At 33.2% G+C, this 20,133-nt stretch overlaps 1 protein-coding gene across 7 annotated transcripts; it reads right to left on the bottom strand.

Moving 5' to 3' along the window:
• Nucleotides 1-2,063: 2,063 nt before the first annotated feature.
• On the bottom strand, nucleotides 2,064-14,100 carry LOC18438395 (alpha-galactosidase). 7 transcript variants are annotated; one of them, XR_016040891.1, is made up of 15 exons: nucleotides 13,897-14,100; nucleotides 10,494-10,552; nucleotides 9,832-9,888; nucleotides 9,695-9,729; nucleotides 8,524-8,627; nucleotides 8,301-8,376; nucleotides 7,593-7,651; nucleotides 6,710-6,775; nucleotides 6,033-6,212; nucleotides 5,870-5,934; nucleotides 5,278-5,360; nucleotides 4,696-4,786; nucleotides 4,551-4,600; nucleotides 4,079-4,219; nucleotides 2,064-2,395 (listed from the first exon to the last, which is right to left on the bottom strand). XR_016040891.1 is itself a non-coding variant. In XM_020670003.2 (15 exons), the coding sequence occupies exons 1-15, from the start codon at nucleotides 14,079-14,081 to the stop codon at nucleotides 2,306-2,308; spliced, it is 1,236 nt and encodes a 411-aa protein (XP_020525662.1). In that variant the 5' UTR covers nucleotides 14,082-14,100; the 3' UTR covers nucleotides 2,064-2,305. The 7 variants fall into 7 exon arrangements, 3 of the variants coding, with proteins under 3 accessions (XP_020525662.1, XP_006848642.1, XP_088702944.1); XR_016040893.1 differs by having other exon boundaries at nucleotides 6,124-6,212; XR_016040890.1 differs by having other exon boundaries at nucleotides 6,033-6,207.
• Between the last annotated feature and the right edge of the window lie 6,033 nt (nucleotides 14,101-20,133).

Here is a 20,133-nt window from a genome sequence, read left to right as displayed (position 1 = left end):
TTTAGGCTTGAGGAATGGAAAAAAATGGAATTTTATAAGGGAAGAAATAGAAAGACGGATAAAGAACGTGAGGTTGATAAGCTTAGAGACAACTAGGTAATGGAGACACTAATTGCCACTAGAGGGTAGGGGTTTTTTAGAATTATTTAATGGAAAAAGTTTATATAAGGTTGCAACCTTTTAAAGTAGAGCAAAGGATTGCATTTAAAAAATCCATCGGAAAAAGTAGTTTCAATGTTGAAAAACCCTTTCATTGATCATCTCGACATCAGATCTATGACCATGAAAAATAAAAAGATTTTAAGTTTTAGAAATAGTGCATTTTACAACATATTATCTACACCGTCCATTTTCAAGATTTTCATATGTTTATAGATCTACTTGATTTTAACCATTTTTCAAATTTAAAATTTTATAATTAGATATAAAAATAGATTTTGAGATAATCTTGAGAACATTTTACATTAAAATTATATACTATGATAAAATTTGAAGGCGTACCTTACCTCTAGAGCTCCAAATGGATCCGTATGCCAACTGCACCCTTATTTAATTAAATGAGCATGCTGTTATATTTTGGAAAAGTGTTTAGTGAGGCAACAGACTCACACTATTCTTGTGTAGGTTCTCCCTACAAAATATATCTCAAAGATGTATTGTCGATTCAAAATTTTATAGTTCAATAATCTCAATCAAATCTAAATTTGGATTTTTTTTTTCAAAAATATAAATGTTATTTTTTGAATTACTTTCTTCACCGTGTTGTAACATTTTTTGACATTCATCTTATAGTTAGATAAATAACGGACAGCATGGTAATAGGTGAGTCGGTTGACTAACCAAAACCGTGTCCTATATTTTTATTTGTTAGATTTTTTTAAGTTATAGATTATCATTTTAAATAATTTATCAAAATACTTATAAAAGTTGAACCATCTAATATTTTACCGTTTTGTAACTATTTATGAGTCTTTTGAAATTAAATTGAAATATATGGATAGGGTGTTAAACTATTCATCTCTATGGGCAATTTGATAAAAAGAAAATTATTTAAGAAAAGTGGTTAGCATGCGGCCAAGCCCGCACATGTACAAATGCGGACTTGGCAATAAATATATTTGTTTAAATATAATTTGATCCCAATTTTTAGAGAATATATAATGTTTAACATGGAGATCATGGATATGAATAAATAAATAACTTTTAAAAACTAGAAATAATAATTTATCAATAAAGTATTTGGACTGTTAATTATAATTGTTTTTAGGTGGACCACCTGTTTGCAACCATCTTTAATATGGATGATTTATACCTCTGGACTGTACGAATGCGGTCCAGCCCGCATGAAATAATTATTCTTTATTTAAAACGCCACACTTTTTTACCGGGGAAAGTTGTCAAAATACCAACAAGCGATCGACTATTCAATATTTTATCACTTGTACCATTCCAACTCAATAATGTGTCTTTTGATAGATATTTTTAAAATTAAACCAAAAGATATTAAATAATGGGTGCGGTTTGTATAGAGCCGAGGCTCTAAATAATCAAAGTAAAACGCACCTTCAGATAGTATCAAGAAACGTGGTTTCAATACTGAAAATCTTGATGATAGCCTTAAAATATATTTTCATCGTTAATTATAAAATTTAAAGCTTAAAAAATGGTGTAGATCAAGTATATCTATGAAAACTTGAAAGTCTTGAAAATTGACGGTTCAAAAATGCATTGCAAGATGCACTATTTCCAAAACTTGAAATTCATTTTTTTTTTTCTCCTGTCCATGCATCTTGAAGTCGAGATGGTCAATTTGAGGATATTTGGGCATCGAAACAACATCTTCTAATGAAATTTTTGATGTGCGCCTTAATTTGATTGTTTAGAACCTCACACTTATAATAACTGATCTCTCGTTGGCATTTGGATGAACGATTCCAATCTGGATTGGCATTTTTCAAAACCTTGATTTAGAATCTTGAGCCTAATGTTTGAAATAATTATTCATGTACAAACCCTTAATGTATAAAAAAGAAGGAAAAAGGAAATCAAATGAAAAACACATAGCTCTTGGAACTCCCCAATGATTCATTGCATATAAATTGCTGTACAAATCCATTCTACATAACTTGTGTCCATCTTTCTTGCCCACTTCAAACATTATTTCAAGTATAAAATACATACACAGCAGTGCTTTCTTTAATGGGTTTAACATGAAGACCACCTACATAGGGGGAGGGGGACAGATGATTTATTTTCCATCTTTATCTTTGAAATTTATGTTTTGGTTAGGGTTTATGCTCCTCCACTAATTGACTGGTGTGAGAACATACATTTTGCAAGCATGAGAATCTACAGTGGCAGTCAATTGGCCCTTGATGGATGACATTGTTGAGTGCTGCAAAAATTGTAAATTACCTGTTAGTTGTGTTGAGGCAAGCATAAAATTTCAAAATGCAAGAAAAAGTAAATCTGGGCCGTCCGACCATCGAACCCTGATGAAACCAAGATTAATTAGATGGAGTTGCCTGAAAGAGTGACAATATTTTGATAATTTTGGGATTAAATACTATGAGACCATTTATTTTGATACAAGAAGGTCATAAATAATTATAGCAGTCAGATGTAAAATTTGACAATTTAAGGTGTGCCATGAAGTTTGAAAATCTTCATTTGGGCATTAAGCTTAGTCAATGGATACCTCTAACTAACCAATTTATATCCAATGGTCAATGCTAATTGTGGCTTCCTTATATCTAATGGCAAATATTTTAAAATAAAAACTTTTTAATTTTAGTAAGGATGTGGTTTGCATAAGGTTGGAACTTTAAACCATTAAATTAAGGCACACCTCCAAATTTTATCATAAATTTGTTTTTGCTGTAAATTCTTAGAATGGCCGAATAATCCATTTTCATATCTAATAATAAAAATTTTAAACTCTAAAAGTAGGTCAAATCAAGTACATCTATAAATATATAAATTTTTTAAAAATGGATGGTCCAGATAATGTGTTGCAAGATATACTATTTTTAAGACTCGAATTCTCTTCTTTCTTTTTTTTTATATTTATACATCTTGATTCCGAGATGATCAATTAAAAGGTTTTCCAACATCAAATAATATTTTATGATGATTTTTTAGCTGCATCTTAATTCTACATTTTAAGGCTGCAAACCTATATAAACGTTAATAATTTCTTGGGTTGTGGGGAGGAATATGAAATCCTGCCTATATTTGAAATTTTGCAGCACAAGAGATAGTATAAGTTTATGCCATTTCATATGAAATTGGGGAGTTTTCTTAAAATTTTATCGGTATAAGTAGCATTTTAAACTTCTCTAAGAGGGAACATCACAAGTTGGTAACAAAACACAAGTGAACAAGTTCAGATGAGCATGCAAACATACAATTAATGAGCAATATTGAGCCATTTGCATTTAAACGTCTCTAAGAGGGAATACAATTAATGAGCAATATTGAGCCATTTGAATTTTAAACTTCTCTAAGAGGGAATGTATGTGCCATCTAACAAAACACGAGTGAACAAGTTCAGCTGAGCATGCAAACATACAATTAATGATCAATATTGAGCCATTTCTGAACATTGAGTGAATCTACATTATGTCAGGAAGCTATTTGGAACCCAAAAAATGTTCCCAAGCATGGATTGGTGATCTTTTTTTTCCGATCATTGCACTGATTTTCAGAAAGACGCTCATGTCTATTCCTTTTAATGAGTTTGTTATTTGTTATGTGGGTTTGCATACAATGGGACTGTTATCTTTCACTTGTAAAGGTACTCATGATTGCCCAAAACCATACAACTAGTGTATGCCATTTCTCTGCAATTTGTTTTGAGGAAAATTTTCTCTAAGTTTGAGCGATCGCCAATAACACACCTCACCTTAGCTTAGCTGCCTCATTATCTTGCACCAGACAAGACTGTCTTATTATGTTATTTCCCTTTGTTTCTTCGTGTTCGCAAGTATAAAATTGCCACTTTATATAATTTTCTTCCGCACACACAAACAGACACACATACACACCAAAAGAGAGAAATAGAGAGATCATGTCTAACCGCCCATAAATCTCGCGCATCAACAGTGGCTGTTGATTTTAAGCCCACGTCCTCCCACTTGGCAGTTATAGAAGTTTGGTAGGAGCCCCTATTCCAAAGGATCATGGCCACCCTTCCACCACTAAGTGGACCAGCCCAAACCTATATCAAACAAACGAAATGAAAGGTAAGAAATCATCAAAATTATAGAGGATTACATCTCCACAACCGTGTTTAAAAAATTGGAATCGTCCTTGCCTCAATAGGGTCCGATTCTGATCCTCTTTGTCTGACTCGAATGATTCTTGAGTGGAATCGGACTAACATTTATTAAGAAAACCAAAAAAAAATAAAATAAAGTAGAACATTGAGATCGGGCAATTCTAAGATTTTTCATCTAGAATCCCCGTCCTCCTGGCTCTGATCTGACTCGGCCAATTTCGAGTTGGATTGATGAATTTTGAATCACTGATTTCATATAAGCAAATGGTACCTCTTGATCTCCCTCCTTTTTAACCTTCTTTCCCTGAACTCCAAGCTTATCTATTTGTAGTATCAACATGTCAACTATGTGCCAAGATAAAGTGCATTGGAAAATTTAATAGAGGGTGAAAAATTTACTATTCAGCATTGATTACCTTGATTGACGGCGATGACCTCTTTGTTGCTAAGGATCTCCAAAGTTTCCTTGGAGGCTGACCCGACATCACATCCAATCAAAAGTGGAGCCTGCATTCACATACACAAAAATCTATACTGGTTTATTTCGTTTAGAGAGGGACAATTAAAAAAATTCCCAATTTTCAAAACTTTAGTTACCGGGGTTTAAAGTTATTAAATTGGAGAAACTTTTCTGTGTCTTCATAAACATATAATTTAAATTATAGTCTAGAGATCTATAGTAATCCAATTTTGGTCGAATGGCTAGGAGCGAGTCAAGAACAGTGTCACTGGGTTGTGCTAGGTGCATTTGTTTGAACATAATTAATGAATGATATTGTCGTTTGCTCAATCACAACCGTTCGATCAAGAGTAAATGGCTGGATATCTCCGCTAACGTTGGTGCCGTGTGGGATTGAATCTCAGTGGACCATGAGGGTCACCCAATCCCTTACAATGCCCCGTTGATCGATTTTCAAGGGGAAAAGAAATCCAAACATAAATACCATCTTAAAGTTGATAGACAAAAAAGAATTAAAATAAATTTTAAAAAATACAACCTTAACTAAAGCCCAGATGCTGAAATGCGAACGATACTCCTCCGTTGTCATGCCCCCGTTCCCAACTTCTAGCATGTCAGGGTCTGCATCATTTGGAAATAGAGTTGTGATTTAATGGTAGGGTCCATATATATATATATATATATATATATATATATATATAAAAGGTGAGTTTGTATGGAGCTTAGACTCTAAACAATCAAATTAGAGCCTACCTTCAAATAGTGTGAAGAAATGTGGTTTCAATACTAGAAATCTTTGTGATAGCCTTAAAATATATTTTTATATTTATTTATAAAGTTTAAAACTTCAAAAATAGTGTGGATCAATAGATTTATGAAAACTTCAAAACCTTGAAAATTAACGGTCAAAAAATGCATTACAAAATATACTATTTTCAAAACTTGAAATCCTTTTTTTTCTCATGTCCATGTATCTTGACGTCGAGATGATCAATTTGAAGATATTTGGAAATCAAAACAACCTCTTCTAACGAAATTTTTGAAGTAAGCTCAAATTTGATTATATATATATATATATATTGTTTTTGGGTAAGTAAGTGGGGGCTTATTCACTTTGGGAATTGACTCACCGTTCCAAGCTCCTGGTCCGGCATACTTGGCCCATGCATCATTTGAATCGGCTGTATTAGTCATACTAGTGAGAAAAAAACCAAATTAAACAATCACAAGGCGGCCAAATTTTGAGATTTGATCATGGATGAAATATAAGATTTTAAAATAAGAGTTAAATACCATGTCAAAGTGCTTGCTTATCTCCATCACTTCCATACTACAAAAATGAAAATATTTTCCAAATTTAGTGTACATATATATATATGTATACCTTGACCATTCATCCTTGATGTCTCCCGTTGTTCTCCAGCTATTCCCAATGGCTGGTGCCCAAGTCGCTGGGTTTTGGTCTCCCCTACACTTTGAAGGAGCAAATTAAAAGTGAAGAGCAACAATTCAGAACTAAGTCTCTTCAAAGATTAGGGGTGTGAATTTGGTAAGGCCGCGGCTTCATATAGATGTATCTCATAATCATGACAGGAAACTCAGATCTAGTAGGGGGAAAACAACATGATGGCTTATAAATTTGTTTATGGCCCTAACCGGACAAAACGGAGCTCCAAAATTGATGCAAATCTGACAAATCTAGAACGACTCAAAATTGACAATTTAGGAAAATGTTACAACATAGGCCACTTTTAGGGCCTAAAATCATTATTTTTAGATTCATGTTTGTTGAAGTACTGATGATGAATTTTCAGTCTCCAGCGCCACAAGTTTTCTCGGGGAGATTTGGGCGCCGCAGCCTTATGAAATGCTTTCCCAAAAAATGAAACGGGGGGCTATGTACAGTGGTCCAAATTTCTTGTTAGATCTAAAAAGGGGAAAAAAAGAAGTGAGAAAACTCTGTAACTCACCATTCACACAAGGAGAAAAAGATGGACCTCCCAGAGTTGAGTAGAGCTTTGCTCATCTTGGGGTACCTAGATTGATTGGCAAAAGAAATGAGAAAGACTTAGTACATGGTGAAAACGTCTTCAATACTAGAATGCACTTCCATTTTTTTTTTTATATATATATATATATATAGAATGAGCTTCTTCTCTTTTTTTCCCTTTTTTTTAGGTTTTTTTTTTATTTTTTTGGGTTTTTTTTTTTGGGGGAAAGGTTTCTATACTTCCATTACAGCATAGAAGATTATGCTTCCCCTACCATCCAGCCGTCCAATTTTGATCAAGAGCGCTCATCGTTTGATCTTAGATCCAATGTCTCAAAGTATTTTATTTTTAGTTTTTTTTGTGTAAATTGTATGAATATGAAATTTGGTACGTGGCATCTTTTCATTGGGACGCACCTATAAAATATATTAGAAATAATTTTTCGATAAAATATAAAAATCAAAATACCCCTTGAAATTTTCAGTGGTATTTTGGTTATTTTATTTTATTGGAAATATTTTTTTATATATATTTTTTGCTAGTGTGAGTTTAATAGAGGATTGGAAGTCCAAAATTTGATGTCAAAATAGTTTATATAAAAAAATTAAAAATTAAATACTACAGAGACGTGACATTGTGATTGAGACAATTTTAGCCCTGTATTCAGAATGGACGGCTGGATAAGGATAAGTATACAAATTTTACGTTGCAGAAGAAGCATAGAAAGCTTGCCCTTTCTTTGGGTGGGGGGACACTCCAAATATAACATGTGAAGGTCATTTTTACTTTTCTTTTCTATGTTAGGCTCGTTATTTTGGGTGTTAGGACTCTTGACCTCCTATATTGGTGTAAACATAATCACCTCTCTCTTGGATCTACGCCGTCATTGTTACAATTATCATATTTCAAGTAGTCAATACCCTGCAAAATAAAGATTATATTATAAGGAAATTAGAGTAAAATGCATTTGGGATTTGATATTATGAGTTTGTTTCTTTGATACAAGAAATCACAATTATGCTTAGTTGTCAGATGTGAAATTTGACAGTATGGGGTGTGCTATTTCTTTGTATAGAATTCAAGAAGAATTTTTTTCAGATTTCGAACATAGTCAGTAGCACACCCACACATTAAACCGCTTCTACTTTTGATGGCTAAAGGTGACTGTGACATTCTTGTATAAAAAATAGAAAAATTGATCTAAATACGCTTAAGAGATGAACTATTTAACATTCTACTTATATTTAAAATTTAATTTTTTAATACCCATCAAAAGCCATAAAATCAATCATAAGTTGGAATAGTTGCAAATGGGTAAAATACACATTTCTTAAAGGTATTTTGATAAAACCATAGGACGTTCCATTCACAATTATACCCCAAGCCCATTAGCCATTGTATGCAATGAGGATTTTTTTGGTACATAGAAGTCACAAATACCCCAAGCGATCAGATTAAAAATAGTATAGCCAATTGCCGAATTTCACATCGATGGTTAGGGGTGATTGTGACAGTTATATACCGAAAGTAAACAGCCTTATTGACTACTTCCCTTTATATGATACATTACCCATGAAGCAAATGTTTTTGCATCTTGATCCTCATATCCAAGTGATCCTGGCATGGTCTGGCTGCAAGTTTGTTTCCTAAACATACCAAAGGCCACCACAAAGATATTACAACAAAAGTCCCAAATATTGTTCTGTTCAGCATATATTCAACATAATTTACTTTTTAAGAGTTGAAATTAATTTGACTCATGTTCATCACTAATAATGTTGAAAGGGTTTTACCCAGCATCAGAGTAAATTCCCAGCTTGAGGCCCTTCCCATGGACATAATCAGCTAGAGCCTTGATGCCTGAGGGGAAAGTTGAGGCTTTTGGGACTAGGTTGCCCTGCCACATGTTGGAAATTGGAAATACATGCTTTGTTCAATCCCTCAAAAAAGTATGCTAACAACAAAATTAGAAGTTTATTCTCCAAGGTTATATTGAGCTTGAATTGGGATCTTATTATACAGAAAAATAGTGTCTGATTCTCTGTTCAATTCCAGGATCTTGCTTTTTCTAGAAATCATAGAGAGCTCATCTTTAGGTTAGATTAGTTGCTAGGTTGATGATTTGTGGTATAAGATCCTTCTGAGGGACTAAACCTACATTACACTTCCTCTATTTTATGTTTGGAAAACATCAATTAAATTGTCAAATTACCTTACAAAATCATTAAGTTGCTCAATATATCATTCCACATTATCCCTCAAGTTAGGTATCTATTTAAAAGAGATGCTAAAAATGATCAAATTGCCCCTATTTAAAGAATAGAAACCTGAAAAAGAATGGATACTTTGGTAATTTAACCTCACCTAATTGGCTAAAGCTAAATGATGATAATATCCCTAGTTGTTCAAAGATTGCAATATAAATTATCCTAATGCCCTTGGTTGGTCAAGGTAAGAAAAAGAGACCGCACTCTTATTTATTGTAAAACCTAGTTCCATGTTGCTAGCCTTGACTAACCAGATTTATAGTCATTTGGCTTAGGACACTTAAGCAGGCCAAATTGCTAAAATCACGTTGCTTATTTAGGGTTCCCAATTTTGAATAGAGGCAATTTGACTATTTTTAATATACTTTTTAAAGAGGTACCCAAGTGAAATTAAACTTAAATGATGACTTTTACAAGGTTAAACGGAATTATTTGGCCACATTAGTAATCTGTATTACATCATTTAATTGATGTTATCACCTACATGTTTGAACTTTGAACAAATGTGACTTGGAGAGGCTTTGAACGCTAGCTGTTTTAAACAACTAACAAAAGCAATAGCACAAATAGGTGCGAGTCTTCGTATCACCGGTGCTTATTTCAGTTTTTTAAAAAAATCTTGTTTTTTATTTATTTATTTTTTTAATCTTTTTATACATAACCATTATTTATTCCAAGAAGTTTCATGCATTCTTACCTGAGAGTCCCTATCTTGTTGCCCCCAACAATCATCTGATATAAGCAAAATACACTCGATTAATTTTTTATCACCAAAATTATGGCATTATTTGAGTAAATAATTTGATTAAGTGAAATGCTAATTAGCAGCCTCACCTAAGTTAACGTAAGTATATCCCAAGGTTGCAAGCCCAGTATACACCAGTGCATCAGCTGCCAAAAAAAAATAATACAATGAAACAATTTATATTTAGTATAAGGTAGTCACAATTAATCTTGACCATTAGATGTGAAGTTGAGCGGCTGCATTTATTCTTTTGACTAAGCCCAAAGTTTGAAAAACAATTTCTTGAAATTTGTGATTCATCAAAGCTGTTAGATTTTATACCGAATGGTTATAAGTAATTGTGACCTTCTTATATTAAAGGTAAACGATCTCATTGTATACAATCCCAAAATAAATTCCTAAGGATAATAAATTGATTATAAAAAAGAATCAAGGATTGTATACAATGAGGCCTTACTTACACAAATACCCCATGCTGTATAAGGTCTAAAATTGGATATCGGGGACATGTTGTTTCTTTACGCATAGTCCGTGAAAGGCTCTCGGACATCGAGCGTAATCAAAGATATATCTCCAGACACCCAATTTGGTCAATGTTACATCTATAGCCGCCTGATTTCACATCCACGGTCAAGAGGGATTGTGATTTTTCATTAACAAAAATAAAAGATCTTATTGTATACTTCCCATAAAATTATTGGAGATAAAATTATTAGAGAAAGAAAGGAACAGAAGGTGATAGGTCTCATACCGGTGTCACGGATCAACTTCTCATTAATGTTACAGTGGAAGTGGTTCCAACTGTTCCACCTACAAACCACAAATGTATAAAAAAGAAAATTAAGTCAATTCTTTTTTTTTTTTTTCTTTTCTTTGATGGTTAGGTGAGATTTGATGCGTAATAAAGGACTAACTTTGAATCTATGTAGCAATTGCATTAGGTTAGTTGTTGACATTCACAACCCTACATCTTAAATTTAATTTCTAGTTGTTGAAACTAACTGAAAGGGAAAACCAATGCATTGCCAGAAAATCATCGCATCAAATTTCTTATGGTAGGTACCCTCATACAAGAGTTAAAGTGTGAATTTTCATTAACAAAGATTAATAGGAATCTTGAAAATGATTTGTTTTTCTCTTCATTAAAGAGCCCCATTTAAAATCTTCCTTTATGTCTTAAAGTTATTTATTGAAAGTGCTCAAGCAAAAAACGCTATAAAAGTATTTAAGGTAAAAACTGTTTTAGTAGACAAAATTGAATGATATAAAGTGACCATACTCAAAGTCAAAAAGAAATTTTTTTTTAACTTCATAAAGATTTCACATCTAATGATTTGGGGTGTTTCTTACCATTGTAGAGTAAAATAATAAGTTCATTTGCATGCGTTTCCAATTGTTTATTACAATTGCATACTATGAAACTATTTACTTAGGGTACAAAGTTACAATTACTCATAACTAGTAGATAACTCAGACAAACAGAATGTGTTACATAACTTTGAGAATAACTTTTTGGAAGTTGAGAAAGGTCAGCTCAATCCCATATTTAATAGATACAAATGATTGTGAACACTTTTTCTTATTTATTTAATTAAAATAACTTATTTTTTCAAACTACATTTTTCCATTGTCCTAAAACTAGGTTATTTCGGATCGTGATTGTGAACACTTTTTCTTATTCATTTAATTAAAAAGAGCCTACTTTTTTCAAATTACATTTTTTCATTGTCCTAAAACCTTGATCGTCATTCCAGACCTAGAATTGGTTGGGACCAAACCAGACCAGTCTTAGGAAGGTATTTATTTTTCTATTTTTTGAGCATATCCAATATTTCTTTAGGTCCCCTTTAAATCGTCACTCCATAAACCCTTATTTAAATTTTAACTATTATTTTTTTTTTTGAATTGCCAATTCGAATCGATCCTGATCACCCCATACATTAAGAGAAGACGACAAGAAGGGTTGCCGCATGAGTAGTGTAGGAAAAATCGAACCGGAATAGTTAACCCACATGGGGCTGGAAGCAGTACAACATGCCTAATCATTAAACTGGCCGGTTAAACCAGCCTAACCGAGCAAGTCACGAGCTATTAAAAAAGTGTTAAAAAAATATAAAAATCTAATAAAACATAAAAATATATATTTAAAGCATGATTAAACAAAGCATATCTAAATGAAATTGGAAATTAATAAAAAATATATTTTAAATAATCAATTTGTGCTCAGAGGTATTCTTATTTTTCTTATTTTTTTTAAAAAAAGATAGGAAAATATAAAAATAAGTATTAATGATCAAAACAATTTCCAAGTTTTGTCCAAAAACATTAACAAATGCTTTACAAACAAAATCTTTTATTTTTTGAGATTTTATATAAATTTTTTGAAATTTTTTAAAATACTCGGCTGATTCACTAAAACCGACCAAAACCAAGTAATTCTGATCCAACCAGGTGCTTAGAATTTGAACCACCCAAATTTTCCTACACTGTGCTTGTGGAATTCCCACTTGAGGACTTTGATCGGACTTAGCTACGTATCAATGCTGATACAAATTTTCCCCAAACACACTTCTTTGAAATTGTCTCATTATATACTTTCTGTTTGAAAAAAACCCATCCCTAACAAGAATGCCACAAACAAAAAAAGATAAGAAATTTTGTCACGTAACTGAAAATAGAAAATAGGAAAGCATCTCACCTTCGTTACCGTTAAAAAATAGACATTATGCGGTAACTATATAAAAGGTACTTATTTATTTATTTATTTTCATACATTTGGATCAATTAGAAAGTCTTGTAACATCATAATAGCCCATTCCGATGAATTGGTGAGGTCATTCTTCGAACCTTATATAATTTTTTTGTAAAAATAAATCTTATTACTTAACACAAGTGCTCCTCTCAAATTAATGATAGGAATAAACTTGTCACTAAGACCACTGAACTTTTGCACCACTAATAACCACTCAATAAGTTGAAGGGATATGATAGAAAATTGAGTCTTTTGCGTCCTCCTCAACGTATAATATGTACGTATTTGGAGACTAACATATAAATCGATAACAATATCAGACATTAATCATAGCGTATAGAGTGTTTGGCAGTGTTGGCAAAATCGAACCTGAATAGTTAATCGGATATGGTCTCGAAGAGATTTAACGGACTTAACCGGTAAACTGGCCGATTCAACCGTTCTAAACAGGTAAGTCTCAGGTAGTCAAAAAAGTGTTAAAAAAAAAAAATTACAAAAAAAATATCCTAAAATATAAAAAGCATATAAAAAATGATTAAAACGAAACACATTCAAATAAAGTTGAAAATTAATGAAAAAAATGAATTTTAACCTATTTTATATTTTTTAAGGGCTATTTTTGAATTTTTTTTATAAAAGATGGAAAAATATAAAAGTGAGAATTAATGACCAAAATAATTTTTGATATTTACTAAGACATATAGAATATTTAAAAATGCATTGAAAATCAAGTTTTTTATTTTTGAGAATTTATATACATTTTTTTTATTTTTTTTTTATAAATACCGGTCTATCACTCTAATTGCCCAAAGCCGGAATCGGCCACTGGCCAGTTTCGATCTAACTGAGCAGTTAGTGGTTATATTGGGCGATTTTACGAACAATGGTGCTTGTCAATAATAGCAAGTGCTCGAACAAAATAGCTTTTTTTTTTAATTTTTAATTTTTATTTTTATTTTTTATCAAAATAGCCATCACAGTAGTCGTATTATTGTGAAGCTCTAACATTAAGTATATTAAGTACCCGTAATGGCTCCCTATTTTATACGGTATTTTAGATTCCGTGATAACTCCAAATATTTTAAATATCAAAATTGAGAAAAAAAAGTGTGGATGAAGTTTACGAAAGTTGAATTTTTTTTTTTTTTAAATTTGATAAAAATTAAAATATATTTACGATAATTTTTCAATAAATAACTCCCATTATAAAGATTTGCTGCACCACCCGGCCATAAGCATGTTTGAGAGGGAGAAACCAATGTTAATATGAGCATCCAAGAGAGAGAAGGAAAGCAATACTAATATGGCCATCAAGAGAGAGAGAGAGAGAGAGAGAGAATGAATGAATGTTAATATGAGAATGAAGAGAGAGGGAGAGAGGAAAACAAGAAAAAAAGCCTACCCCATAGGAGGAGTTAATCCAAGACCATTGTCAAGCAAACTACGGCTTATAATCGACCCCACTTCAGGCAGGTTCCTCACTCGAGCAGCGGCCACCGTATGAAGACAGACAAAGACATGAAGAGAGAGAAAGAGTGACGATAAAACATGAAGAAGAAGAAGAAGAGGAGACAGAACTGTTGCCATTGGAATACCCCGAATAATCAAGAGAGAGATTGAGAGAAGAAGCCACTTATATAGTCAAGACTCAAGACAAAGAGAGGAGGGTCTTTGCTGGCAAGCGGTACTCACCAAGAAGTAAGAAGCATGGAGGGTAAGTTGACTCCATGGTCCACATAATCTCTCTCTCCAGTTATGGTGGTTTTGTATTTTTGGACAGTAACAAAGAAAGCCAGCTCGGCTTGACAGGGGTTTTTCCTTGGGATCGAAGAGTGACGCGTTGGCTTTGGACTCACATACATTGTTCTCATTCACGAGTTCTCATCAGATCAGACAAGACACGCCATCCCATCACTTACACTTGTGATTGTCATCGCCATTAGGTGTTCCTCAATAATCAATGGTGCAAAGTTGGTTCCCATTTCCCTCCAATACGCAGCATCTCTTTAGGGTTACCAATAGTGGCCGCAAAATGGAAAGGGACAGATATTACTTATGCGGGAGCACTCTATACCATTTACCCCTTCGGGCAAATTCAAGCACAAAAAATTATTTAGCGGGAAAGTTTTGAGATCTATTTAGACTTACGAGATGAGCATTGTCTAAAAAAAAAAAAAAACTCCTAAATACTTAGATCTTGCCGTCTAAAAATTCCTAAACATTGTTTTTTGGGCTGATGCATAGTGTGTATTTTATTTATGGGTAAACGATTCAAAGTAAGGTGCACCCTTAAATAAATCTTTTTGATGGCCTATAAATTTATTTTCATCTACTTGTAAACTTTAAAGATTAAAAAATAGTGTTGATTGAACAAATCTATGAATACTTGAAAATATGAAAATTGACAGTCCAGATAATATATTACATGATGCACCATTTTCAATATTTGAAAATGAGTTTTTCTCATGTCCATACATCTTGAGGTCGAGATGATCCAATTGAGGATTTTTCAGCATCAAAACAACCTCTTCCAATGAATTTTTGAGGTGCCCCTTAATTTGATGGCTAAGGGCCTCACTCTTATATCAAATTTTTCGTTTATTTATTTATATTTCTAGAAAATATTATGATGCATTGGAGACACACTGGAATCGGTCAAGTCTAGGGAGTGAATTACCAAAATTTAGTATCCTAGATATACTCCTAGCTAGGATTTTATTGAGGGAGTGAATGTAAGTTTGCTCCTGAGGGAGCATATAATCTCTTGGCAAAAATAAATAACTACACAGTCATGTAATATTGTAAAGTGGTGACTGAAACTGGTGGGGTGCCTCTAAAGTCCCAAATCTTGCATCAAAATTCCCAAAGAGTAAAGTCAATAGATAAAATGATTTATTATGGAAAATGATTTGTAGATAGCTGTGAAAAGAGATATTGCAACCTTTAGTGTAACCGAGGGTATGATCTTTGATACCACATGATAGCACAACATGATTTGTGTAGTCAACTCCAAATAGTTGAAATAATATTCGGATAATAATGATAATGATTTAAAATAATTTCTTGTGAGGTTTTGATAGGTTTTGATATGTGATACCGATGAGTTAAACATTATTGTGTTGGTTAGTTGTTTCTTATAAAATGATTGTTTAAGGGGGGAAGGACATCACATGATAGCAAGGAATTAGGAAAGATTCGTCTTATTAGGAAAGATTCGTCTTGATCATGTAAAACCAAACCCACTATGTTGATGTTTTCTTTTCAATAAATGGGTCTCATTGACTATCATTTTTTTTTGTGCAATTTTCATCGATTTGTCGATCTCTATTTTTGAATCTTTAAACTTTATAAATAAATATGACAATATATTTTAAAGATATTACAAAGATTTTCAATATTAAAACTATTTCTCGATACTATTTGAAGGTAGGCTCTAATTTGCTCTATACAAACCACACCCATAATATATATATATATATATATATATATATATATATATATATATATATATATATAGAGAGAGAGAGAGAGAGAGAGAGAGAGAGAGAGAGAAGTTTATATAGAGCCGAGGATCTAAACAATCAAATTTGAGCCTACCTCAAAAATTTCATTAGAAGAGGTTATTTTGATGTCCAAATATCTTCAAATTGATCATCTCAACATCAAGATGCATGGACATGAGAAAAAAAATAGATTTCCAGTTCTAGAAATAGTGTATTTTGTAACGCATTTTTAGACTGTCAATTTTATAAAATTTCAAGTTTTCATATATCTATTGATCTATTCTATTTTTTAAGCTTAAACTTTATAAATAAAGATGAAAATGTATTTTAAGGCTATCACAAGTATTTTAAGTAGTGAAAACACATTTCTCGACACTATATGAAGGTAGGCTTTAATTTGATTGTTTAGAGCCTAGGCTCTATACAAACCACACCCATATATATATATAGAAAATGATATTGTTGGTCGGCCCGCCTATGCCAATGGGGTGAGCGGAACGGATTTGATCACCTTGTGGACTTTTCACGGTTGTGACCCCTCTTGGTTTGATTTCAAAGCTATTTCAAAACAATTTATGCAAATAGCCTGACGAAATACAATACTCTATCTCTCTAATGTCATGGGGGCAGCGGGCCTCTTTCTCTCTCTCTCAATTAAAAGACCAAAATCTCTTGCGTTTTAGCTGCCCCCTCTCTCTCTCTCTCATTTCTGGTTCAGCCGGCTGCCCTGTTCCCCCTCTCTCTATCGTTTAACCCTACCATCTCATTCACAAAAAAGGGAATAAAGCCTATACTCTTTTTTTTTTAATTTGCTGCCACAAGAGTTTTCACATTATATTATGGACCATTATTTTAGGGCATCTTGATCTCTTTTTTCTTTAAGGGAACAAAATAGTTCTATGGGCTTATTTGGTTAAGCCTAGATCAATGTCACATATTGTGGTAAAATAATGCTAGGAACTTTGTGTCTATTGTAGGGTCTTTCAATTACCTAAGTTGGATCTCACTATTTTAGGTAGCATGTCATCTCTCACGTCTTCAAGAGGAGCAAATATGGAAGGAGTAGATTTATTGTACTCTTTATTTTGGAAGGAGAGAATGTGGAAGGAGTAGATTCATTGTCCTCTTTTTATTTTCATATTGGAAGTAGTATATTCATTGTATTCTTTTTATTTTCATTTTGGAATAAGGCAGTATGGAAGGAGTAGACTCATTGTATTTCACCATTGATGTAAACCTTTTGAGAGGAAACTGTTCGTAGCCAAAAAGCTATGGTTTGGCTGATATAGTAATTTGTTTGCATTGCCAGAAGTTCTTGGTGATCAATTTTTCATATAGAGCATGTATTTTCTTAATTCTTATTGTTGCTTTCTTTTAGGTCCATCTGCATTTTGTCGCCCACCTTGTCATAATTTTCTCAATATTGATCATATTTGTGATACTTTTTAAAGTTATTTTTTTGGAAAGTTGAAGATCATGGTAATTGTTCCTAGTTTTTTTGTTTACATCTCTTGCTTGGTGCAGCAACATCTCGTGTACTTTATTCCTAATAAATAACTGTATTAGGAGGAAAAATTATTTCACTATCATATCCCTAATGGCCAGAGGTCTTTTCGATGTGAATTCAAATGAAGAGGTCAGAGAGAGAGAGTTTGGTATGAAAGAGTAAAAGTTCTTCACTATACCTTTTCTCTGTACAACTTTATTTAATGAGAGCCAGGATGAATTTGTATTTGTACCCATAGGTAACCTCTATTCTATTTTGCATTTGTACCCATTATTTGATTTCATTGAATGAGAGCAAGAATGATGCATGTATGAAAGCATTTCATGACCAATGCTGTTAGAATTTGTGGGAGCATAGAATGGAGAATGGAGAGAGAAGAAAAGAGAACACAATATTTAGCCTTATATCTACGGATCCAAAGCCTAACTTGGTCATTATCTTCTAGATACCTAACTTTATCAAGAGATATATAAATGTACATCTACATCCACATAATGATGTATATCAATATGAACCCACATATCCATATCTCGAGATATCTATATCCCAGCACTCCCCCTCAAATTCAAGTTGAATTGAGTTTGAATAATACTAAATTACAAAAAAAACAGAGTAGTGATCAAATCCATGATAAATTTTATAGGAATCATGGTCTTCCAAGAAACAACCATTGGCTCTCCATGATAAATTTAACCTTTGGCTCTCCATGATAAATTTAACCTTTGGCTCTCCATGATAAATTTCTCTCTTTAAGGTCTTGGAAGATAGGTCTTTCTCTCTTTAAGGTCTTGGAAGATAGGTCTTGGGTCTTCCAAGACTTTCTCTCTCTAGGTCTTCTTCTCTGAAGATCGTCTCTCTCAGAGGCTTTTAAAAAGTTCTTTTTCTTTTTAGAGGCTCTTTCTCTAAAAGAGAGCCTTCTCTCTGAAGATCTTCTCTCTCAGAGGCGGCTTATTTTCTTTCTAGAGGCTCTCTCTCTAAAAGAAAAGGATCATCACAGGATGGCGTAACAGAAACTTGATCATCAATCAGGATCGAGAAATTCGATCATCTTCATCTCCTCATCTGGAGAGGGAACTCATTCGATTATCTTCATCTCCTCATCTGGAGAGGGAACTCATTCGATTATCTTCATCTCCTCATCTCGAGTTCTCCTCATCTAGAGAGGGAACTCGTGAATCAATATGACCATAATTTTCCATAGTAGTTGGACTTAGTTGGACTCTCTACTTTCTTCTAGAGATTTTCTCTCTCTGGGGTCTTTTTCTCTGAGGTCTTTTTCTCTGAAGATCGTCTCTCTCATAGGCTTCTTTTTCTTTTTCTTTTCAGAGAAAGATTCTTTTTAGAGGCTCTTTCTCTAAAAGAAAAAGATCATCACACAAGGTCTTTTTCTCTGAAGATCTTCTCTCTCATAGGCTTATTTTCTTTCTAGAGGCTCTCTCTCTTCTAGAGACTTTCTCTCTCTGGGGTCTTTTTCTTTGAAGATCGTCTCTCTCAGAGGCTTCATTTTCTTTTTAGAGAAAGATTCTTTTTAGAGGCTCTTTCTCTAGAAGAAAAAGATCATCACACAAGGTCTTTTTCTCTGAAGATCTTCTCTCTCATAGGCTTATTTTCTTTCTAGAGGCTCATCATTCTCTCTCATAGGCTTATTTTCTTTCTAGAGACTCTCTCTCTAAAAGAAAAGGATCATCACAGGATGGCGTAACGGAAAACATCATCAACAAACGGGATCAAGTAATAGAAAACTTGATCATCAATCAGGATCGAGAAATTCGATCATCTTCATCTCTTCATCTAGAGAGATTATCTTCATCTCCTCATCTAGAGAGGGAAATCTTGAATCAATATGACCATAACTTTTCATAGTAGTTGAACTGAGTCAGAATCTGGATTTTCTTGTCTACATAGTGGTTACATTAAAGATGTTGATTTCATCTCATCTCCATATATCTTATTCACTAGATCTCCTATACTCTTTTTTTAGTACAATTATATCAAAAAAAATGCCAATGAAATTGGGCTTTTAGAAGATCTTAAAAAAATACCACCCATTTTTTTTTCTTGTCTACTTCTTCAAAAAAATTTTCTTGCTGTTGAAACAAGCCCAAAACGAGCCCAAAACGAAGAGACTTTAGCATGGCAACAAACCCGTGCACGCAATAAATTTTGCTCAAGGATTCTACTCAATCCTCTGAACCTTCTCCCTCTTCATCCAGGAATCGTGGTAATAGCACCTTGATACCCATGACGGTGAAGCAGATAAGCCAAGTATTATCATACAATAATTCTCGCGCTGCGCGTCGAAGTTCTGGAATCAAACAATGTTAGGTTGGTTGGAATGGTGGCTAATAAAGTGGAAAGGGTCACGGATGTGCAATTCATCCTCGATGATGGTATTGGAAGAATTGATGGATGTGCAATTCATCCTCGATGATGGTACTGGAAGAATCGATGTACATAAATGAGTCAATGATGTTACAGACAGTAATGAGATAGCCAAAGTAAAGAATGGAATAGATGTTCGTGTCTAAAAGCATGGGTGAGTCTCTTCAGCTTCAAAAAAGTACAGTGACCACAGCTCTTGGGAATGGACCCATGGGAAATAGCACTTCTGCTAAGCATACCCAATTTA

The sequence above is a fragment of the Amborella trichopoda genome, chromosome 9 (assembly GCF_054954075.1).
Source record: "Amborella trichopoda isolate Santa Cruz 75 chromosome 9, AtrichopodaSantaCruz75HAP2 v2.0, whole genome shotgun sequence".
Classification (NCBI taxonomy): domain Eukaryota; kingdom Viridiplantae; phylum Streptophyta; class Magnoliopsida; order Amborellales; family Amborellaceae; genus Amborella; species Amborella trichopoda.
Note: the sequence above shows the minus strand (reverse complement) of the source record. Positions and strands in the feature narration are given on the sequence as shown.